The 24,989-nt window shown below is 44.5% G+C and overlaps 1 protein-coding gene across 3 annotated transcripts in view; it reads left to right on the forward strand.

Moving 5' to 3' along the window:
* Nucleotides 1-20,704, forward strand: part of LOC105029316 (cytokine-dependent hematopoietic cell linker) — a 63,662-nt gene extending 42,958 nt beyond the window's left edge. For 2 of the 3 annotated variants that reach the window (XM_010902609.3, XM_010902610.3), the window contains 15 exons: nt 13,802-13,955; nt 16,581-16,633; nt 16,757-16,811; nt 16,948-17,010; nt 17,405-17,439; nt 17,903-17,922; nt 18,025-18,102; nt 18,485-18,506; nt 18,690-18,714; nt 18,795-18,876; nt 18,974-18,999; nt 19,468-19,565; nt 19,794-19,871; nt 20,126-20,281; nt 20,465-20,704. In XM_010902609.3, the coding sequence (XP_010900911.1) occupies nt 13,802-13,955; nt 16,581-16,633; nt 16,757-16,811; nt 16,948-17,010; nt 17,405-17,439; nt 17,903-17,922; nt 18,025-18,102; nt 18,485-18,506; nt 18,690-18,714; nt 18,795-18,876; nt 18,974-18,999; nt 19,468-19,565; nt 19,794-19,871; nt 20,126-20,281; nt 20,465-20,617 (1,098 nt within the window). In that variant the 3' untranslated portion in view covers nt 20,618-20,704. The remainder of the gene's footprint in view (nt 1-13,801; nt 13,956-16,580; nt 16,634-16,756; nt 16,812-16,947; nt 17,011-17,404; nt 17,440-17,902; nt 17,923-18,024; nt 18,103-18,484; nt 18,507-18,689; nt 18,715-18,794; nt 18,877-18,973; nt 19,000-19,467; nt 19,566-19,793; nt 19,872-20,125; nt 20,282-20,464) is intronic. The other variant, XM_010902611.3, reaches the window with a different exon arrangement.
* The last annotated feature ends 4,285 nt before the right edge of the window (nt 20,705-24,989 follow it).

A 24,989-nucleotide genomic window follows, 5' to 3' on the forward strand; every position in this document is an offset into this window, starting at 1 on the left:
GACTTGAGGTACTCAGGGCGGATCTCATCCACCCCCGGTGCCTTGCCACCGAGGAGTTTCTTAACCACCTCGGTGACTTCAGCCCGGGTGATGGACGAGTCCACCTCTGAGCCCTCATCCTCTGCTTCCTCAATGGAAGACGTGACGGCGGGATTGAGGAGATCCTCGAAGTATTCCTTCCACCGCCCGACGACATCCTCAGTTGAGGTCAACAGCTGCCCACCTCTACTGTAAACAGCGTTGGTAGGGCACTGTTTCCCTCTCCTGAGGCGCCGGATGGTTTGCCAGAATCTCTTCGAGGCCAGCCGATAGTCCTTCTCCATGGCCTCACCGAACTCCTCCCAGGCCCGAGTTTTTGCCTCCACAACCACCCGGGCTGCAGCCCGCTTGGCCTGTCGGTACCCGTCAGCTGCGTCAGGAGTCCCACAAGCCAACCAGGCCTGATAGGACTCCTTCTTCAGCTTGACGGCATCCCTTACTTCCGGTGTCCACCACCGGGTTCGGGGATTGCCGCCTCGACAGGCACCGGAGACCTTACGGCCACAGCTCCGAGCGGCCGCTTCGACAATGGCGGTGGAGAACATGGTCCACTCGGACTCAATATCTCCAACCTCCCTCGGGATCCAGTCGAAGCTCTGCCGGAGGTGGGAGTTAAAGATCTCTCTGACAGGAGACTCGGCCAGACGTTCCCAGCAGACCCTTACAGTACGCTTGGGCCTGCCGAGTCTGTCCAGCTTTCTCCCCCGCCATCGGATCCAACTCACCACCAGGTGGTGATCAGTTGACAGCTCCGCCCCTCTCTTCACCCGAGTGTCCAAGACATACGGCCGCAGGTCAGATGAGACGACAACAAAGTCGATCATCGACCTGCGGCCTAGGGTGTCCTGGTGCCACGTGCACTGATGGACACCCTTATGCTTGAACATGGTGTTCGTTATGGACAAACTGTGACTAGCACAGAAGTCCAATAACTGAACACCACTCGGGTTCAGATCAGGGGGGCCGTTCCTCCCAATCACGCCCCTCCAGGTGTCACTGTCGTTGCCCACGTGGGCGTTGAAGTCCCCCAGTAGAACAATAGAGTCCCCAGTCGGAGCACTTTCCAGCACCCCTCCCAGAGACTCCAAGAAGGTCGGGTACTCTGCACTGCCGTTCGGCCCGTAGGCACAAACAACAGTGAGAGACCTATCCCTGACCCGTAGGCGCAGGGAAACGACCCTCTCGTTCACCGGGGTAAACTCCAACACATGGCGGCAGAGCTGGGGAGCTATAAGCAAACCCACACCAGCCCGCCGCCTCTCACCATGGGCAACTCCAGAGTGGTGAAGAGTCCATCCTCTCTCAAGGAGTGTGGTTCCAGAGCCCAAGCCGTGCGTAGAGGTGATCCCGACTACCTCTAATCGGAACCTCTCAACCTCACGCACTAGCTCAGGCTCCTTCCCCGCCAGCGAGGTGACATTCCACGTCCCTAGAGCTAGTTTCCGTGTCCAGAGATCGGGTTGTCTAGGCCCCTGCCTTCGACTGCCGCCCGATCCTCTTCGCACCGGCCCCTTATGGTCCCTCCTGTGGGTGGTGAGCCCACGGGAGGGCGGCCCCACGTCGCCCGTTCGGGCTGAGCCCGGCCGGGCCCCATGGGGGAAGGAAAAAAGATCTGCTAGAACATATATCTATGTGTATAATAATATATGATTTGTGTAACATTTAACGAGAAACTAACCTCACTGGACACATACTCTAGACTATATATATATATTATTTTTTTACAAAAAATGTAACGAATATTAAAATAAAGGTCTTCTTTACAAGGGAAAAATAAAATGATAAAATTGACTTATTTTTAATAATAATTTCAATAGGGTTAGAATTTACACAGACATTTATCATCCATAGCCTAAACCTTAAAATGGTTTGCACTGGAATCTAGCTTATGGCAGCATCAATTTCAACTGCCAAGACCAACTTACTGTTCAAGGAGATTTACAAACAATTAACATTTGCTCTTCCTAAAATAAGAGTTCCTTCAAAATAATAGTCCAATATAAACAAAAAGATAACATTGAGGACTGAATGCTGCCATGCTCTCTACACCCCACCCATTCCGCATTGACTGACAGGCACTGCCATGGCTCCTCCCATAGCTTCAAAAATAGCCCTCCGTAACTGCTGATAGAATCACCAACTCCAACTCAACATTCTAGCAGATTCACACAATCATTACATCAGCTCTTCCTTCAAAATAAGAGTTCCTTCAAATATTCCAAAATAGAGAAAGAAAATAACACAAAACGTTGGGGAATGAATGCTGCCATATTGTTTGAGATATACATTTTAACATTTAAATATCCTTTTCCAAAGAACCTTCACAAGCAAACAACATGCCAATCCGTTCAGTAATATCAGAGTAGATGGTGTTTAGGTGATTTTACTTAATTCACTTATTGCGGTCAAAATTCCAAATAATTAAATTGAAGATACTGGTCCCAGGGTCCTTCTCAGCAGATGGCGTTCCGTTCAGTGGTCTCAGAAGAGATGTCCTTTGGAGTGTGTATTTTACAATTCATAAATGCTCAAAGTTGTCAGTGTCGTTGTACCGCCCCCTTGAGGTCTATTTGGTTGATACCGCACAGCTCCATCCATGGACCTGATGTTTAGTGCTATGTTAAAGGGTGTAAGTCTCGGATATTCCTGACGGGATATATAGCCTGACAAAGTGCCACACCCATGTAAAAGTAATTAGCCTATTACGTGCGCATTGTTTGAGATATCAAAATTCAAAAAATTTATATTGAAGATACTGGTCCCAGATTCCATCTCAATGAACACACCGTTCATTGAGATGGAATCTGGGACCAGCACATCCGTTCCACGGTTTCCAAAGAGATGTCGTTAACGAGTTTTTCACAAAAGTAAAATGGAGGCCATATTGTTTGAGAGAGCTACTTTTCTTACATAACTTTTAAAGACAATGGTCCAGTGGTCCTTTACACAGATTGTCAACCAAATCTGTTCAGCGGTTTCGGAGGAGATGTCGTTTAGTGTGTTTTTGTTAACAGCGAAATCGAGAGAAACATCGTTTTCTGGTTCATGCCTAACCTTTGCAGGTCTTTAGACTACAGTGGAAATGCACAGAACATTGGTCTTAAGAAACCTTTCAGTTCCTTGAAAAGTAGTTCCAGGAAACACTGCGTTAGTCACTGTGCATCAACTGTTGTTGCTTGCTCTTTAGCATTTGGGTATTTGTAGAAGCACTTTGTGACAACTGCTGATGTAAAAAGGGCTTTATTTACAACTATATGAATGAATTCCCCTTTAAGTCAGGGGTAAAACACTTACATTTGAATAATATAGAATGTCCTTATTCATAAGGATGTACAGTAATACGTGCGCTGTATTAAAGTAGGTGAAAAAGCACAATAGAATCATTGTAATTAAAACCTCCAAAGAAATGCATCAAATAGATTATAAGATTAAAATACTTGAATAAAGACAAATTAATTTGTCCAAATATGTTTGGTCTTTAAAAGATAACTGCTACATAACAGCCATCAGTGTCGGGCATTGACGTAGTCTTCGAGAGGAACACTTCTTTCTAAATCAATTCTTCAAACTCAATCAGTAGCTAGTTACACTGCCCATCAAGTATCATGTCCAATGGCAGCATCCAAGCTAAAGAATTGTCAACCTGTTCATTCTGTCTTGTGAATGGAAATAATGACAGGAAAACAATTGACTTGGATGGGTTTCTGGTATATCAGGTAAAACATCCTCTTGACAAGATGCTGATGTCAGGGTGCTGTGTGTAAGGGGAGTTGAAGTGTAAAGGCCTTTACACATCAGGAGCGAAACGAATAAACAAAACAAAAAAACGGTTTAAAATAATTTGAATTCCCTTCTTGTCTATTGTACCTTGTACATCAAACGAGAACTTTCGTTTTTTACAGCACTTATTTTATTCGCTTCAATGTTGAATTTTACAGCTAAACTTTTTGCTTGACCAATCACGGTTGTACCTTGACCTACGCCAGACGAAGTAGTTAGGTTATATCCACAGCACCAAACACCCATTAATCACAAGGCAGCAGTGTAAAATCCACTAATAGCAGTGCCCTATTTAACTTATTTTAAATTACCTTCATAACCAAACCTGTAAACATGCCCTAATTGGTCTTTTCCTTAACTATTGAGTAGCCAAATTAACTATGATTATGTTTTACCTAAGACTAGCTGTGAGGCGCTACTCCGGGTCAATCGGCAGGAGTGCCTCCCCAGCAAGCAACACGCCAGTGGCCCACCAGCGTTTTGTCGCTGCGGCTGTCGAGCGTTTCTGCAAAGCGTTCAGCAAGCGGGCCACCGGCGGCAGACGCCTTTTTTTTCACCGGTGGGCCGCTTTCATGACAATGCCTTCTAACAATACCCTGATCAGCGGCTCACCAGTGGCCTGACGGCAGCTAGCCACTTTTATGCAATAAACCCAGCGGGAAGCCTCACGCCCCAATATTAGGTTTTTATTTATAATAATCCTTTATAATAATTTTGGTCATATCACAAATGACAATTAACTGAATAAAATCTAAACAATTTATTTCAAATAGTGCAAGATGCATACAAAAAAACATTATACAGCAAGCATACAAAATAAACATGTGCAAATGAATTGAAATTAAAATGTTACCAAATCAAATAGTGCAAGAAAACATGTCCAGCAACAGATAGTAGAAGTACATTATTTGACTTTGAAAGTACAAAATAAACATAATACAATACAAAATAAACAAGGGCTAGAATGGCAATAATATACATAAGTATGACCTAGCAGCAATCAATAGTTTATATCAGATACATCAGTGATATAAGCTTATGAATGGTGGCATAACACTACAACTAGTCAGAATTAAGAACATTCACACAGAGCTATACATATATTAAGAGGATAATGCAATCATATATATATATAACTGTACATAGCAGCAGTAAAAAAAAAAAAAGGCTACAGTACTGCAGCTTAGCAGCAATATTGGTTGTGCTGGAGATGTCATTCATATTCACAGCAGGTCCCTTGTACCGCCGCAACATCTCCCACCTGCACGGTCAGCTGCCCCTTTCTGGTACCTGGGGACTCCTCCGGGGGCAGCAGTCTAAGCAGAGATGCCCAGACATCCTTCTCCCTAGACACTTCCTCCAGCTCTTCCGGGGGGACACCGAGGCGTTCCCAGGCCTCATTTCGGCTGCCTGTATCCAGGATCTTGTCCTTCCGGTCATGACCCAAAGCCCATGACCATAGGTGAGAGTAGGAACGTAGATTGACCGGTAAATCAAGAGCTTCGCCTTGTGGCTCAGCTCTTTCTTCACCACGACAGACCGATACATCGACCGCATTACTGCAGAAGCTGCACCGATCCGTTTGTCAATCTCCCGTTCCATCCTTCCCTCACTCTTGAACAAGACCCCTAGATACTTAAACTCCTCCACTTGAGGCAGGCATTCTCCACCAACCTGAAGTGGGCAAGCCACCCTTCTACGATTGAGGACCATGTCCTCGGATTTGGAGGTACTGATTCTCAACCCCACTGCTTCACACTCGGCTGCAAACCGAAATTGTGTGGTCCCCAAACCTGACACCCTCCAGCCCCTGGCTACGCCTAGAAATTCTGTCCATAAAAATAACGAACAGAACCGGCGACAAAGGGCAGCCCTGCCGGAGTCCAACATGCACTGGGAACAAGTCTGACTTACTGCCGGCAATGCGGACCAAGCTCCTGCTTCGGTCGTATAGGGACCTGACAGCCTTTAGCAAAGGACCCAGGACCCCATATTCCCGAAGCACTCTCCACAGGATGCCGTGGATTGGTTGGGCAAACACATGTGGATTGGTTGGGCAAACTCCCATGAACCCTCCAACACCCCGTAGAGGGTATAGAGCTGGTCCAGTGTTCCACGGCCCGGACGAAAACCACACTGTTCCTCCTGAATTCGAGGTTCTACTATCGGCCGTATTCTCCTCTCCAGAACCCTGGCATAGACTTTCCCGGGGAGGCTGAGAAGTGTGATCCCCCTATAGTTGGAACACACCCTCCGGTCCCCCTTCTTAAAAAGAGGGACCACCAGTCTGCCATCCCAGAGGCACTGTCCCCGACCGCCACGCGATGTTGCACAGGCGTGTCAACCAAGACAGCCCCACAACATCCAGAGACTTGAGGTACTCAGGGCGGATCTCATCCATCCCCGGTGCCTTGCCACCGAGGAGTTTCTTGACTACCTCTGTGACTTCAGCCCGGGTGATGGACGAGTCCACCTCTGAGCCCTCATCCTCTGCTTCCTCAATGGAAGACGTGACGGCGGGATTGAGGAGATCCTCAAAGTATTCCTTCCACCGCCCGACGACATCCCCAGTTGAGGTCAACAGCTGCCCACCTCTACTGTAAACAGCTTTGGTAGGGCACTGTTTCTCTCTCCTGAGGCGCCGGACGGTTTGCCAGAATCTCTTCGAGGCCAGCTGATAGTCCTTCTCCATGGCCTCACCAAACTCCTCCCGGGGCCGAGTTTTTGCCTCCACAACCACCCGGGCTGCAGTCCGCTTGGCCTGCCGGTACCCGTCAGCTGCCTCAGGAGTCCCACAACCTAACCAGGCCTGATAGGACTCCTTCTTCTGCTTGACGGCATCCCTAACTTCCGGTGTTCACCACCGGGTTTGGGGATTGCCGCCTCGACAGGCACCGGAGACCTTACGACCACAGCTCCGAGTGGCCGCTTCGACAATGGCGGTGGAGAACATGGTCTACTCAGACTCAATATCTCCAGCCTCCCTCGGGATCCAGTCGAAGCTCTGCCGGAGGTGGGAATTAAAGATCTCTCTGACAGGAGACTCGGCCAGACGTTCCCAGCAGACCCTTACAGTACGCTTGGGCCTGCCGAGTCTGTCCGCCCCTCTCTTCACCCGAGTGTCCAAGACTTACGGCCGCAGGTCAGATGAAATGACAACAAAGTCAATCATCGACCTACGGCCTAGGGTGTCCTGGTGCCACGTGTTCTGATGGACACCCTTATGCTTGAACATGGACAAACTGTGACCAGCACAGAAGCCCAATAACTGAACACCGCTCGGGTTCAGATCAGGGGGCCGTTCCTCCCAATCACGCCCCTGCGTTAATATTTTCATTAATGCTAGATGTATTTCACAAAGTTCGTTCTCATCAGTTTACTGAAGTAGTTTCATTGCTTTTCTCTCCCTCGGTTGTGCTGTTTCCAGTGCAGCTCAGGTAAATCAGAGCTTTTATCCAAACAGGACGTAATGTAGGAACATCTAAGATTTATTTAAAGGGTTCACATGGCACCTTAGCCTAGGGCTTAGAGCATCCTAAGCCCAGGGCTAAGCAAGTGTTTAGCAAGTGTTCACACTTGCATATTTTGAAGTAGGAAAGCTTAAATTGCGAGTCTGATCCTACGCACTTCAATTAGCCCATTTCAATGTAAGGACTCCTGGGACAGATCTGCAAGGCTGTGCTGTTCTCATCTCAAAAAACCATTCTCTGACACTGGACAGCTAACAGCAGAATAGCTTGTTTTGCTTTGCTGCATGCTTTTGGGGCTTTTCCACTGCATGGTACCAGTTCAACTCTACTCGTCTCACCTCTACTCACTTTGGGAGCTTTTCCAGTGCATGGTACCAGCTCAACTCAGCTCTACATGCCTCGACTTTTTTGCTTTTCCACTGGCCCAAAGTTTGGATAGTACCTGGTACCAGATACATTTTTTTTAGTTCCTGCTCTGTTTGAGGTTCCAAGCGAGCTGAGGCGACATCAAAAGTTGACGTGAAAACACAGTCAACTTGATTGGACAAGAGTGACTTAAAGGCGTGCAGCAAAGCAAATTTAGGCTGTTCTGTTGTTAGCTGTCCAGGGTCAGTGAATGGTTTTATGAGACGAGAACGCTGTCTTGTCTCATAAAAGATTTAAAAATACCAAATAGGTTTTAGGGGTGAGAACAAACAGTCGAATTGTCGACATCTCGACAAGGATGGCATTTATTGACAGGTGAATCGAATTTTCGAAAGTTTCACTCACTTGGCGGCAGTAATGACAGGTTATTTCTTATAAACAAAACAAATCTTACTAACAGCCAAGTACAGGGAATTACCACGGTTAGCAAAATCGGACAGCATCTGTACAGGCTGAAAGGGTTTTCTTGCCTGCGGGCCTGATAGTCAACAGACTCCGTACAGTAAGCCTACTTGTCTACTCCCGGAGCATGTGGACATGCAAACTATTCTAAACAAGTATAAATTATAATAATATACATACATGAAATAATATTCCCTAATGATTCTTTATATTTTTGTTAACATCTTGCATCTGTGATTTTGTTTGGTTTTTGTTCATTAATTTAATTGATTCCTATTAAGCTTCCTTCCTAGGATTCAAATCTTTTCTTCACTGAAACTGGAACGCATCGGTAGGTTTAAGGGACCCTATATATAAAATAACTGGTAAGATGGACTAATACATTTTGTATTTTGTTGTTATGGCCAGAAAACTATGCCACAAAGACGTTAGCTAATGTAAGGCAATTCATACATACAGTGGGGAGAACAAGTATTTGATACACTGGCGATTTTGCAGGTTTTCCCACTTACAAAGCATGTAATTAATTTTTATCATAGATACTTATCAACTGTGACCAAAAACCAAAATCCAGAAAATCACATTGTATGATTTATTGAATGACATAAGTATTTGATACATCAGAAAAGCAGAACTTAATATTTGGTACAGAAACCTTTGTTTGCAATTACAGAGATCATACGTTTCCTATAGTTCTTGACCAGGTTTGCACACACTGCAGCAGGGATTTTGGCCCACTCCTCCATAGAGACCTTCTCCAGATCCTTCTGGTTTCGGGGCTGTCGCTGGGCAATATGGACTTTCAGCTCCGTCCAAAGACTTTCTAATGGGTTCAGGTCTGGAGACTAGCTAGGCCACTCCAGGACCTTGAGATACTTATTACGGAGCCACTCCTTGGTTGTCCTGGCTGTGTGTTTCGGGTCGTTGTCATGCTGGAAGACCCAGCCATGACCCATCTTTATTGCTCTTACTGAGGGAAGGAGGTTGTTGGCCAAGTAGTGTGGTCCCAGCTCTCTTCAGGCCATTGACCAGGTCCTGCCGTGTAGTTCTGATGACTGTGGTCCCAGCTCTCTTCAGGTCATTGACCAGGTCCTGCTGTGTATTTCTGGGCTGATCCCTCATCTTCCACATGATCATTGATGCCCCACGAGCTGAGATCATGCATGGAGCCCCAGACCGAGGGAGATTGACTGTCATCTTGAACTTCTTCCATTTTCTAATAATTGCGCCAACAGTTGTTGCCTTCTCACTAAGCTGCTTGCCTATTGTCCTGTAGCCCATCCCAGTCTTGTGCAGGTCTACAATTTTATCCCTGATATAACGAAATACAGTTAGCATCTAACCAGAAGTGCAAAAAATGGTGCATGTTATAAGTGGGATGTATAAATGTGCAAATTGAAGGTGGCATGTACAACTGAAATGCAGGGATAGCTGCAAAGAGGTTGCCGAGGTAGACATGTACATGTAACAACTGAAAAAGAATGTAAACAACATGTACACAATTTCAAAGAAAGATTTACAGTAGCCTACATGATATAGAAGTAATATGTTGATTGTATTCATGAAAAACAGCAACGTGTAATACATACCATACCATACCATCTTCTTCCGCTTATCCGGGTCCGGGTCGCGGGGGCAGCAGTCTAAGCAGGGATGCCCAGACTTCCCTCTCCCCAGACACTTCCTCCAGCTCTTCCGGGGGGACACCGAGGCGTTCCCAGGCCAGCCGGGAGACATAGTCCCTCCAGCGTGTCCTAGGTCTTCCCCGGGGTCTCCTCCCGGTGGGACGGGACCGGAACACCTTCCCAGGAAGGCGTTCCGGAGGCATCCCAAACAGATGCCCAAGCCACCTCAGCTGACCCCTCTCGATGTGGAGGAGCAGCGGCTCTACTCTGAGCTCCTCCCGGGTGACCGAGCTTCTCACCCTATCTCTAAGGGATCGCCCAGCCACCCTGCGGAGAAAGCTCATTTCGGCCGCCTGTATCCGGGATCTTGTCCTTTCGGTCATGACCCAAAGCTCATGACCATAGGTGAGAGTAGGAACGTAGATTGACCGGTAAATCAAGAGCTTCGCCTTGCGGCTCAGCTCTTTCTTCACCACGACAGACCGATACATCAACCGCATTACTGCAGAAGCTGCACCGATCCGTCTGTCAATCTCCCGTTCCATCCTTCCCTCACTCGTGAACAGGACCCTTAGATACTTAAACTCCTCCACTTGAGGCAGGCACTCTCCACCAACCTGAAGTGGGCAAGCCACCCTTTTCCGACTGAGGACCATGGCCTCGGATTTGGAGGTACTGATTTTCATCCCCACCGCTTCACACTCGGCTGCAAACCGTCCAATTGCATGCTGAAGGTCCTGGCTTGAAGGGGCCAACACGACAACATAATCCGCAAAGAGCAGAGACGAAATCGTGTGGTCCCCAAACCTGACACCCTCCGGCCCCTGGCTGCGCCTAGAAATTCTGTCCATAAAAATTACGAACAGAACCGGTGACAAAGGGCAGCCCTGCCGGATTCCAACATGCACAGGGAACAAGTCTGACTTACTTCCGGCAATGCGGACCAAGCTCCTGCTTCGGTCGTACAGGGACCTGACAGCCCTTAGCAAGGGACCCAGGACCCCATATTCCCGAAGCACCCTCCACAGGATGCCGCGAGGGACACAGTCGAATGCCTTCTCCAAATCCACAAAACACATGTGGATTGGTTGGGCAAACTCCCATGAACCCTCCATCACCCTGTAGAGGGTATAGAGCTGGTCCAGTGTTCCACGGCCTGGACGAAAACCACACTGTTCCTCCTGAATCCGAGGTTCTACTATCGGTCGTATTCTCCTCACCAGAACCCTGGCATAGACTTTCCCGTAATACATAATACATGTAATACATTTGCTTAACTGATAATTGGTGATCATTGGGATTTCGTTTTGTGAATAATTATTTAGCGTAATACATTTGTAGAGTCTTAATCTTTAGTAAAATAAGCAGAGAAATATAAAGAGAGATGATAGGATGTGCATTCGATTTTGTTTCTCTTTCCCGCCAAACTCTCCAAATAAAAACATTAAGGTGTTATACGTTTGGTGAATTGATAATTGGTGATTGTTGATATTTTGTTTTCGTGAATCAATATTTAGCATAATACATTTATAAAATCTTAATCTTAAAAAAAAAAAGCAGAGAACATTAAAAGAGAGATGATAGGATATGCATGCAACTTTGTGTTCTCTTTTTCTCCTAAGATAAAGAGTAACATGTAATACCTTAGTTGAATTGCCAGTTGGCGTTGGGTAAAGAAGGTCTGGTATTTCGTTTCTTAAAATAATATTTAGACTTACATTTTACATTTACATTTGATAAATTAGCCTACACAAGCAAATTAATCTCATACTGAAAAACTGTATCCTGTGATATATGTTGAATTATCTTGTAGCCTATATTGTTTGTATTATGTTTCAATAAGAGACTAATTAAATGGTTGAAAGGTCATGGAAATCTTGTATTTCATCTGTAAGTTATTCAAATCCAACCAAGACTCTATCATCCATCTGGGAGTATCCATCCATTGCATGCATTCAGTGAGAGGTGATTAGTAACTGGGGACCATAAGCAGGCTGCATGGGTACCAAAGCTAAATGTCGTGCTCCATTGGCCCATTATGTTGTAAAACAGGGTAAAAAAAAACAGGTAAATAGTCTCAAAATAGTTTTCCGTTTGTGAGTTTAGAATTCTGACAACGGAACAATGTAATTTACGTCAAGTATATGTAGGAAGGTAGAGGGTATCATGGAAGGAGGAGGGTGTAGCTTTCAAAATGGCAGTTTTATTTTAATTATAAACTCAAATGGCAATTCCCATAGGCATTTGGCGGTTTTAGTGTTAAAAGACACACAGGGTGTAGATGAGTGTTACAGAAAGCAGGAAAAACATTTTCAAACAACCCTAAAACCAAAACTTAAACAAAACGTTACACAGCAAACAATAATGATTACATTTGGTTAAAACACTCCCTATACACTGATAGATATTGAGCATGAAAGTAATTGAATTAAGCATGACACAATGTATGAGAGTACTAGTAGGACTAGTAGGACACTAGGTAGGAAATGTGATGTCCCATTACTGATGGGTCCCAAACACCCTGTCCATACCACCTGTTAGGAACTGTGTATGTGACTGTCATAGGACTCTCTGAATAGACCCTTGGGTCATAGGTTGGAATACGCCATACAAGGGTATTTTGTAGGACTTATAATAGTCTGTGTAATGGTTGGCTATGAACACTGACCACCTCCTATGTGTCCTGGTATAAATGACTGTGTTTACGTTGTAAGCATTTGGAGAGAACAATGAAAGAACTATGGAAGGTTATCATCGTAAACCTCATGCTGAATAAAGGCTCTCCCCTGACTTCTGGTTGCATTTATTTTGTTCATGGATCAAACTTGGACAGAATCTAACAGCAACACCCTGTGACAGAAACTGTTCGGTTAATCCTTCGGGTCTTTTCACATATGTTTCAAAATAGGATAATGTGGGTTTAAAAACATATTTCCTCAAATCTACCACTAGCTGCAGTTGCCCAAGCATACTGAGTGAACAGGAAAAGACAGGATCATCCCTTGTGGCGCTCCTGTGGTTTTTGTACTGCAATCTTACAGTGTTGTCTATTGGACAAAGAGCTAAACAGTCCATTTTAATTATTTGGGTTTACACGTCCTTTAGCTTTTGGACCATGACTTGGGGTTCTGTGATACATAAGGCACTTTCGAATACAAAATACATTCATGTCCTCCTAGTGGAGGAGCTAGAGCAAAAGCGTGTTTAAGGCTGCAAGCAAAATGCAGTGTCCATTTAGGCTTACGTCTTGGCCTCTGGTCATTCAGTGCAGTGGTTTCAATGCAGTTCCTCCTGATTTCTTTTAGATGTGCAACATGCTGGATGTTTTCTATTTAGCAGGACTATCTATGTTTATCAGTGTTGTACTGATACATGGTTGCAGCTTCTTTTTTTAATACATTTTTAACTAACAATGTATATACGCCTCCCCAGAATTTCAGTTGCCTTAAAGGTTATGATGGTATTAAACAACATAAAAGAGACAGAATACACAATATGCAATATGAGCAACATTTTTATATTGCACACATTAAATCTGATGTCCATGAACAATTCTCAATCATGTTTATTCTGTCTAAGACATCAGTGAGCTATTATAGAACTCATATGGCATCCGTCTGGTCAGCAAAACGCTCAGAATGGACCAAGAGCAGTACTAACACCATGGTATACCCAGCTGCAGTACAATAACAACTATTATAATTTTCTGAGATACTGAATTTGGGGTTTTCATTAGTTGTCAGTTATAATCATCAAAATTAAAAGAATTATCACTTGAAATATATCAGTCTGTGTGGAATGAATGTATACATTATACAAGTTTCACTTTCTGAATGGAATTACTGAAATTAATCAACTTTTTGATGTTATTCTAATTTTATGACCAGCACCTGTATACTAATGTGTCAATGTCTAATGGTGCTTTGTGTGGGGGGGGAAACTCTTGCTTAACAGTCAACATTTTTATGCAATTTGTGTCTACAGTGTGTTTCATTCAATTTGGGTGAAGTATTCGGCGACTGCAAATCACACGTTAATACATCTCCTCATTCTCCACAGGAACCCTTTATGAGAAAAAACATGACTAAACAGGAACATGGTCGCTATAGCAATGTGGATGAAGATGAGTATCATGTCCCAGACAACCATGTGGAAGTGTTCCCTGTGCAAATCCACCCTGCCAGATCACATCAGTGCGACAGAGAATACGCAGGTGGGAACTGTAGTCCCTGGCAATCCATTAGTTATAATTTCAGCAATAAGTCAAAATTAGGGAGCCACAGAGAAGTGGCTCCTCCATCTGGATCATTGAATGATCAACCATCCAGCCCCAAAAAATAGAGAACAATAATAAACTTCAAATGTTGTTTCAAAACATATCTTTCCGATTTTTCCTAGTTGTGTATTTTACTCCCTAATATCATGTAGTGTTAAAAACATTCGATTCTAGAAAATATTCAAATAGAGATGTTACCAGGAGCTCACTACTCTAATTGAATGGAAGATGGTTAAGTGCTGGCAAGAACAAGTGTTACACCCCAAACTAAGGTTAGACAGACTGACGAGCCTGGAGCTTTGAGATCCTGCACTGCTAAGAGAGGCCTTTCAGTGGGTCTTTAGAGCCACCTGTCTGCAAATCCAATCCTCACTGTGGGAGTGATGCAATTATCCGGGAAAAGAAGGCATGAGTAGTGTGTGTCAACTCCTCCTGGCTGCTCTGGATGTGTGTCAGTGCAACAGTTAAACACATGAATATAAGAACAAATTGAACTGACTCAAGTCAGTTGTTGGTCAGAATTGTTGGACATGTGGCTACTGTGAGGGTACTCACAGTAGCAAAGCAGGGAGTTAAACTTCATAAATACAGTTGTGCTCATAAGATTGCATACCCTGACATTTTGGCATTGATTTTGAAAGTATGCCTGATCATGCAAAAAATATTTTATTTAAGAATAGTGATCATATGAAGCCATTTATTATCATATAGTTGTTTGGCTCCTTTTTAAATAATTATGATAATATAAATTACCCAAATGGTCCTGATCAAAGGTTTAAATACTCTAGAATGTTTGACCTTGTTACAGACACACAAGGTGTCAAACACAGGTGAAATGGCAATTAAAGTTGAATTTCCCACACTTGTGGCTTTATAAATTGCAATCAGTGTCTGTGAATAAATAGTCAATGAGTTTGGTAGCTCTCACGTGGATGCACTGAGCAGGCTAGATACTGAGCCATGGAGAGCAGAAAATAACTGTCAACAGATCTGTGTAACAAGGTAATGGAACTTTATAAAGATGGGAAAGGATATAAAAAGATGTCCAAAGCCTTGCAAATGCATGTCAGTACTGTTCAATCACTTATTAAGAAGTGGAAAATTCAGGGATCTCTTGATATTAAGGTCAGGTAGACCAAGAACGATTTCAGCAAAAACTGCCAGAAGAATTGTTTGGGATACAAAGAAAAACCCACAGGTAACCTCAGGAGACATACAGGGTGCTCTGGAAAAAGAAAGGTTGTTTCAAGGAGCACCATACGACGATACACAAAATGAGCTTCATTGTCGAGTTGCCAGAAAAAAGCCTCTACTGCATGAATGCCACAAAAAAGCCTGGTTACTATATGCCTGACAACACCTTGACACGCTTCACAGCTTCTGGCACACTGTAATTTGGAGTGAAGAGAGCAAAATTGAGCTTTATGGTCACAACCTTAAGAGCTATGTTTGGAGAGGGGTCAACAAAGCCTATACTGAACAGAATACCATCCCCACTGTGAAGCATGGTGGTGGCTCACTAATGTTTTGGTGGTGTGTGAGCTCTAAAGGCACAGGGAATCTTGTGAAAACTGATGACAAGATGAATGCTGCATGTGATCAGAAAATACTGGCAGACAATTTGCATTCTTGTGCACAAAAGCGGCGCATGGGACGCTTTTGGACTTTCCAGCACGACAATGACCCTAAGCACAAGGCCAAGTTGACCCTCCAGTGGTTACAGCAGACAAAGGTGAAGTTTGTGGCCATCACAGTCTCCTGACCTTAATATCATCGAGGCACTATGGGGAGATCTCAAACGTGCGTTTCGAGATCGAAAAAGGCAAGCAAAGACTGCATGACCTGGAGGCATTTTGCCAAGACGAATGTGCAGCTATACCACCTGCAAGAATTCGGGGCCTCATAGACAAGTACTATAAATAGCTGCACGCTGTCATTGATGCTAAATGGGGCAATACACAGTATTAAGAACTAAGGGTATGCAGACTTTTGAACAGGGCTCTTACTTGATTACATCATAAATGCTTAGCTGTCATTCAATTTCTTTCAATGTTTTAAAAAGAATCTGCAGCCAGTTTATGACTCAATTTCCTGGCTGCTTCTTGGTCACATTTTCAATGTTAATCTATGCAGGTCCCATGAACATCATTCTCAAATATTTCCATGTCAAATCTTTGTCATAACCTTGTTTTGTTGAACTTAAAACCAGGAAGTGCAAACAGAAAGCATGCCCATCAATCTGTGCTGTAATTTGTTTCAATGAAATTTAAATTAAAGCAACTACATTCCTTTGCATGAGTCAAATCAGCTTGCATCATTTGAATAAACATTCCACATTATCATGAAACTATTATATCTCAATACCAGATGGCCAGAGTACCCATGAGTTCACCAGTCAAATTACCATGATTAAATAAGCATTGTGAGAGACTCTAAAACAGATTTACTTCTAGCTTTTACTATTGTTATGAAGAGTTATTAATGTATTTTAAGTGGGGAAAGCATACTATACTTCCATCTAGTGGTACAATTCGGGAATAATAACACACACTTCTTTTAAAGACAGGGACCTTTCCAGATCATCCTCGACTCAAAGCATCCACTCTGGATCAAGTGTAAATCATTTTCTTCCTTTTACATCACACATGTTGACAGTTTACATCCACTCTTCTCAAAGGTTAACACCTGTTGTTTAAACTTGTAATGTAATGCATATTCATGTTTTGTCTTGGTTTTAGGGAAGCCCTGTCATACCTCCAAGATTTCAGAGAGGAGGACTCCCTTGTACTCCAAGTAAATTAAACTTAATCTGAGATTTGTGAAATGTACCCAGCTTAATCCCAAAAAAATAATTTGTGGGGTTACAGAATGGAAATGCTTACTGTAAAAAAAACTTTCATATGTGGATCGCTTGCATTGTTTTGAATAGGACATACTGGACCTCCTGTCAACCGTCAGCTGAAGCCAGGAAAACAAATCAGGACCCAGTTAGGTAATATATTCTCATTCACAACTAGTCCTAATTAGTTAGTTTATTTCTAAATGGTTGGTGACATTAACATATGGAAGAATCAGTTAACAATAGTTTTGATTGGCTTAATTGGTGCATTCAAAAATGATGTAAATAATTTCCATTAATAAACATGATAATGTCAAGATAATGTACATTATATAAACTGGGTGGTTCTAACCCCATGTTTTTATAGTATTGCTAACATATAACAGCTAAGGGCTGTATCTGGGCACTCAGTGATGCATTGTATCTAAGAGTTCTTAGATAAGAGTTCTTAGAGTGGTACATTAGTTTTATGTCAAAACTCTTCATGCTTTAAAGCTTCATTAGCACAGTTCAAAGAATCAAGCTCAAAACATGTTTGTTTTTGCAGATGAGAGAATGCAAGCCAAGGAGTCAACAGAACAGGTAGATCATTTGCATTTCAGTACACGAAACAAGGGATCCCTAAATTTTAAAGTGGTCTTACACGCTGCCTATCAGTACATCTACATCATTGCTGCCATGGATTAAAATTCTGGAACCCCGGGCACTGTCATATACCGACAGTGACCGGGGTTCCCACGGAGGGCGATGCAAATTGGCTCCTGCACTCTCAATCATGTTTATTGGCTGGAGAATGCCCAGTTCTCCCAGTGCATTTACTGTATAGTGGAGAATACTTCCTAGCTGAGCGAGCAGTGTGATAAGCTGAATGGCTTTGTGAGATTTTGATCAGAGGACACAACTCTCCTGAACCTGCTGTGGAGCTGTAGCAACTAGCGACATCACTGAATTGGAGAACAAACATGGGAAGGTTTTTATTTCTTCAAACTATACCAAAGTGTGAGAAAACACAAACATTTATTGTAAAAATATTCTATTTTTGCAGAACATGCAACCCACACCAAGGTAATAGCTGGTTTACTATTTTATGAAACTGGCACATTGTGTTTGTAAGCAGTATGTATTTAAAAAAATATATATCTATGTTAACAACTTAATTCAATTAAGTTTCAGGTCGCTAAAACCCTTAGCCAATGACCTTGTAAAAAAGTCTGGCCTGGACCTCGAGAGGCCCTGCAGGAGAGAGTGAGACCTTTTTCCATCTAATTTACACTAAGGGGACATTTGGCAACCTTATACAATGTAATATGGAGTAGTAGTGCCACCTCTTGGTTGATTGTGATTTTATCCTAGCCCAGCTCAGAAAGGCTTTGTTACCAAAATATACATCACAGTTTAATATTTATTAATGTTTAAACTACTAGTTTCATGGTTGTAACCATCAACTGACCAATTAACAATCAAACATTTCTCTAGTATACGCTACTTGTAGTAATTAAAGATAGCAGCAAAATCTCTGCTGTAAGTGTGGTCAGTTGATATGTTTTATCATCTAAGCTGTGTTAATTAAGATGCCATAGGAATATGTGCTGCATATTTTTTAATTGTTCTGTCTTTTGCTCAACAGCAGACAAAGAAGAACACAAAATGTAGGTTGAAATATCATATACTGTATGCATAGTATTACATTATGATTTGTGATGTTGTATTATTTGCTGCATCCACAGTGACTTCCTTTATGAATTGAGGAACCTCTGTAAATGAATAGCTTCATGCTATCAGGTCTTGCTTCCCATTTATTATTAACACTACATGCTTTGTATTCATTATAGGTGGAATGCAATATCCCACTTGAAGGTCAGTAATATTTAAATATATAGTAAAGAAACCATACATTCGAGATTATACTATTCAGATGCCTGTTTATCATTTTATAGGTCAGTGTTTGGTGAGACTGCCACTTAACCATAACCAAAGATATTCTCTTGACCTTGAGTCTCAACTGCCCACAGACATAAGGTACATGGAAACATTTTCATGTTGTCTTTTTGACCATTTGGGTGTGGTTTACTGTTTTATAATGTTAACATATTATTTAATCTTGTTTGATTTTTAGGTTGCAGGAAAAAGACAATTCCACAGGTAAATATGGTCTTGCAATATCAATGTCTCATATAAAACGCATTGTATGCATGACTGGCCTGGGTTCTCTGAAGGTTCTTGAAAAGGAAATCCTTTTTGATTCCGGGTTGAAATGTTGGTTCAATCTGAAAGGAGAGGGTACTATTTGGGGTTCCAGGTAGCTAAAAATAATACAACTTAGAACCCAAACCCAAAAAGGATTATTTAAAATGTTTAAAAGTGGGCATTTCCACAGCCAAATATCCATAGCCAAATATCCATATTTAGGAAACAGATATGTAGGAATATCTTATTTCTGATTTCCAAGAAAACAAGGAAAAAAGATTTCCTGAACCATGAATTCTGGAAAACCTAGAGATTTAGAAAAATGTACCAGATTTTTGCAACCCAAGATGTGTACCAAAATAAGACTGCATCTGTTCCGATAATAGGTGCAATTTCATGGCTGTCTCATTTCTTGCAATGTAGCACAGTCTTCAGTGAAGCGCCAACAACACCATGAGTGGCCTCAGACCAAAGATGACCAGGACCACATTGATTTTGTCCCCAAGGAAAGACCTTGTCAGGTATTCTACATAAGTAAACTCCAAAGTGTTCAACTGTCATGACAGACTGGTAAAAATAATGAAAAAATCAATAAGCTGGACAGCAAAAGCGTTTAGATCAGATTCCCTTTGAAGATATGACTTGATAGTAATGGACTACAAATTATGAATTGAAAATGGGGAAATAACAACAACAGCACACACACATTTATCTTTTATGCAAATGCATTATGCTTATTATTTTGTCAGATGTATAATGACGAAGACTGGTACATAGGACCTTGCGATCGAGTAGATGCTGAACATGCCTTACACCTAGTGAACAAGGTACGTGATGTGGGGCTGTTACTATAAAATCATCTTTTATTATTTATTATTATTGATATAAATTTTTTGTGATAAATGTCAATCATGGGTTTTACATTTTGACTTTTCTAATATCTCCTCCATATACGGCTTGTGGGGCCAACTGGACATGCCAAACAAACCGTGTTTGGATTATCTATGGAATATCTACAGGTGGACTTCATGACTCTCAAAATACATTTTAACCAGATATCCTGCAAATCTTTCACTAACAGGATGGTGCTTTTTTGGTGCGGGACTGCTCAAGGAACATTAACAGCGAGCCTTTTGTCTTAGTGGTGTTTCATGACAAGAGAGTTTTCAATGTTAAAATCCGGTTCATTCCAAGCAAGTCCAAATATGCCCTTGGGACTGGTCAACGTGCAAATGACGTAAGTAGACGTTCCATTAATTTACTCTACTTTAGTATACTTTAAGTAACTTGCCTTTAGTACACTACTTGGGTTACTTTACTTCTAGTAAATTTCACCATAAAATATTTCAAATAACTTTACTAGATTGATTTTACAACTCCAATATTATCCTTATATTTTAACGATTTCTTTCCTTCTCAGATGTTTGATTCAGTAGCAGATATTGTCAAATTCCACTCGATTTTCCCTGTAGTCCTGATAGATGGAAGGAACCAGTCAGCCAACCGATACCAGGGGAACTGTGTGTTGACATACCCAATCACAAAAGAGGATGTAAACCAGTTGTTGGCATGAAAAGCCTACCCTGCTCCGGCTGGCAATAATATATATTTTTATTTTATTTGATCTGTTGTTAGTTAAAATAAAATGTTTTTGATGGACTATTTATCTAAACCATATTCTAAATTGTCACAATTCACCCTGTGTTTTAAATAGACTCAACATTGGTTTGCCTCAAAATTAGAACATACCATACCATACCATCTTCTTCCGCTTATCCGTGGGCCGGGTCGCGGGGGCAGCAGTCTAAGCAGGGATGCCCAGACTTCCCTCTCCCCAGACACTTCCTCCAGCTCTTCCGGGGGGACACCGAGGCGTTCCCAGGCCAGCCGGGAGACATAGTCCCTCCAGCGTGTCCTAGGTCTTCCCCGGGGTCTCCTCCCGGTGGGACGGGACCGGAACACCTTCCCAGGAAGGCGTTCCGGAGGCATCCGAAAAAGATGCCCAAGCCACCTCAGCTGACCCCTCTCGATGTGGAGGAGCAGCGGCTCTACTCTGAGCTCCTCCCGGGTGACCGAGCTTCTCACCCTATCTCTAAGGGATCGCCCGGCCACCCTGCGGAGAAAGCTCATTTCGGCCGCCTGTATCCGGGATCTTGTCCTTTCGGTCATGACCCAAAGCTCATGACCATAGGTGAGAGTAGGAACGTAGATTGACTGGTAAATCGAGAGCTTCGCCTTGCGGCTCAGCTCTTTCTTCACCACGACAGACCGATACATCGACTGCATTACTGCAGAAGCTGCACCGATCCGTCTGTCAATCTCCCGTTCCATCCTTCCCTCACTCGTGAACAAGACCCCTAGATACTTAAACTCCTCCACTTGAGGCAGGCACTCTCCACCAACCTGAAGTGGGCAAGCCACCCTTTTCCGACTGAGGACCATGGCCTCGGATTTGGAGGTACTGATTTTCATCCCCACCGCTTCACACTCGGCTGCAAACCGTCCCAGCGCATGCTGAAGGTCCTGGTTAGAAGGGGCCAACACGACAACATCATCTGCAAAGAGCAGAGACGAAATTGTGTGGTCCCCAAACCTGACACCCTCCGGCCCCTGGCTGCGCCTAGAAATTCTGTCCATAAAAATTACGAACAGAACCGGTGACAAAGGGCAGCCCTGCCGGAGTCCAACATGCACTGGGAACAAGTCTGACTTACTGCCGGCAATGCGGACCAAGCTCCTGCTTCGGTTGTACAGGGACCTGACAGCCCTTAGCAAAGGACCCAGGACCCCATATTCCCCAAGCACCCTCCACAAGATGCCGCGAGGGACACAGTCGAATGCCTTCTCCAAATCCACAAAACACATGTGGATTGGTTGGGCAAACTCCCATGAACCCTCCAACACCCTGTAGAGGGTATAGAGCTGGTCCAGTGTTCCACGGCCCGGACGAAAACCACACTGTTCCTCCTGAATCCGAGGTTCTACTATCGGCCGTATTCTCCTCTCCAGAACCCTGGCATAGACTTTCCCGGGGAGGCTGAGAAGTGTGATCCCCCTATAGTTGGAACACACCCTCCGGTCCCCCTTTTTAAAAAGAGGGACCACCACCCCGGTCTGCCATCCCAGAGGCACTGTCCCCGACCGCCACGCGATGTTGCACAGGCGTGTCAACCAAGACAGCCCCACAACATCCAGAGACTTGAGGTACTCAGGGCGGATCTCATCCACCCCCGGTGCCTTGCCACCGAGGAGTTTCTTGACCACCTCAGTGACTTCAGCCCGGGTGATGGACGAGTCCACCTCTGATACCTCATCCTCTGCTTCCTCAATGGAAGAAGTGACAGCGGGATTGAGGAGATCCTCGAAGTACTCCTTCCACCGCCCGACGACATCCTCAGTTGAGGTCAACAGCTGCCCACCTCTACTGTAAACAGCGTTGGTAGGGCACTGTTTCCCTCTCCTGAGGCGCCGGATGGTTTGCCAGAATCTCTTCGAGGCCAGCCGATAGTCCTTCTCCATGGCCTCACCGAACTCCTCCCAGGCCCGAGTTTTTGCCTCCACAACCACCCGGGCTGCAGCCCGCTTGGCCTGTCGGTACCCGTCAGCTGCGTCAGGAGTCCCACAAGCCAACCAGGCCTGATAGGATTCCTTCTTCAGCTTGACGGCATCCCTTACTTCCGGTGTCCACCACCGGGTTCGGGGATTGCCGCCTCGACAGGCACCGGAGACCTTACGGCCACAGCTCCGAGCGGCCGCTTCGACAATGGCGGTGGAGAACATGGTCCGCTCGGACTCAATATCTCCAGCCTCCCTCGGGATCCAGTCGAAGCTCTGCCGGAGGTGGGAGTTGAAGATCTCTCTGACAGGAGACTCGGCCAGACGTTCCCAGCAGACCCTTACAGTACGCTTGGGCCTGCCGAGTCTGTCCAGCTTCTTCCCCCGCCATCGGATCCAACTCACCACCAGGTGGTGATCAGTTGACAGCTCCGACCCTCTCTTCACCCGAGTGTCCACGACATACGACCGCAGGTCAGATGAGACGACAACAAAGTCGATCATCGACCTGCGGCCTAGGGTGTCCTGGTGCCACGTGCACTGATGGACACCCTTATGCTTGAACATGGTGTTCGTTATGGACAAACTGTGACTAGCACAGAAGTCCAATAACTGAACACCACTCGGGTTCAGATCAGGGGGGCCGTTCCTCCCAATCACGCCCCTCCAGGTGTCACTGTCGTTGCCCACGTGGGCGTTGAAGTCCCCCAGTAGAACAATAGAGTCCCCAGTCGGAGCACTTTCCAGCACCCCTCCCAGAGACTCCAAGAAGGTCGGGTACTCTGCACTGCCGTTCGGCCCGTAGGCACAAACAACAGTGAGAGACCTATCCCCGACCCGTAGGCGCAGGGAAACGACCCTCTCGTTCACCGGGGTAAACTCCAACACATGGCGGCAGAGCTGGGGAGCTATAAGCAAACCCACACCAGCCCGCCGCCTCTCACCATGGGCAACTCCAGAGTGGTGAAGAGTCCATCCTCTCTCAAGGAGTGTGGTTCCTGAGCCCAAGCCGTGCGTAGAGGTGATCCCGACTACCTCTAATCGGAACCTCTCAACCTCACGCACTAACTCAGGCTCCTTCCCCGCCAGCGAGGTGACATTCCACGTCCCTAGAGCTAGTTTCCGTGTCCAGAGATCGGGTTGTCTAGGCCCCTGCCTTCGACTGCCGCCCGATCCTCTTCGCACCGGCCCCTTATGGTCCCTCCTGTGGGTGGTGAGCCCACGGGAGGGCGGCCCCACGTCGCCCGTTCGGGCTGAGCCCGGCCGGGCCCCATGGGGGAAGGCCCGGCCACCAGGCGCTCGCATACGAGCCCCAACCCCGGGCCTGGCTCCAGGGTGGGGCCCCGGCTGCGCCATACCGGGCGACGTCACGGTACACATAATTTTAATCATCATTAAGGGGTTTTTGAACCGCTCTTAGTCTGACCCGTCGCCTAAGACCTGTTTGCCTTGGGAGACCCTACCAGGGGCATATAGCCCCAGACAACATAGCTCCTAGGGTCACTCGGGTACTCAAACCCCTCCACCACGTTAAGGTGGCAGTTCATGGAGAGGAAAATTAGAACATGTACAGACTAATTGCATTGTCATTAACTTAAATTAAAGTTTTGAAGAAAGCAATGAGAATTGGTTTTAAGTTGCAGAAGTAGAATTAGAAATGTACTTTTAGGAAAGGTGTACAGGCACATTTGTAATTAAAATTGACTGTTAAGAAAAGTATTTAAAGTATTTAATGTACATAGAAAGTATTCAGACCTTTTATTCAGTACTTTGAAGAAGCGCCATTGGTAGTGATCATCATTTCAGGCTATGATATATGTTTTAAGATACATTTTCCAAGACATATCAAAGAAGACTCGAGATAATACATTATTTTGTTGTGTAGACTTGAAGGTGTCAATAGCTTGAGATGCCACCTTCTAAGGTAGCGTACGCAGGGCTCCAAACTGCGACTAAAATGGTCGCATTTGCGACCAAAAATATTTATTTGCGAGTGAAATTTCTGCCAAAGTCGCCATTGGCGACAATACAAATGTACTCCCTTTGATTGTAAAATTTGCATCCTACGTGCATGTTTTATAACCAGTAGCCTATCGCTTCATTTGTTTTGTTAACGTCATTCATTTGTACATAGTCTGGCCCCCTTCCACTATGGCGACAACTAAAAATGTTCTTGACCGACCGCCAAGCCTCATTAGCCGGTTGAAACCAGTTAACCGATTAGTTTAAGATATGCTCTATTTGAAATAACAGCTATTTCGAGCCGCGCCTGCAATTTCCGCTCTGTTTGCGCCTCTTATATGCTATTGTCTATGGTTTGCAATGAGACATTTTAATGGTTTATTAATAAACAAGTGTTTTCTGTCGGCTGCAAAGATTAGGTTGACGAT

This window comes from Esox lucius, chromosome 4 (assembly GCF_011004845.1).
Source record: "Esox lucius isolate fEsoLuc1 chromosome 4, fEsoLuc1.pri, whole genome shotgun sequence".
Lineage (NCBI taxonomy): Eukaryota > Metazoa > Chordata > Actinopteri > Esociformes > Esocidae > Esox > Esox lucius.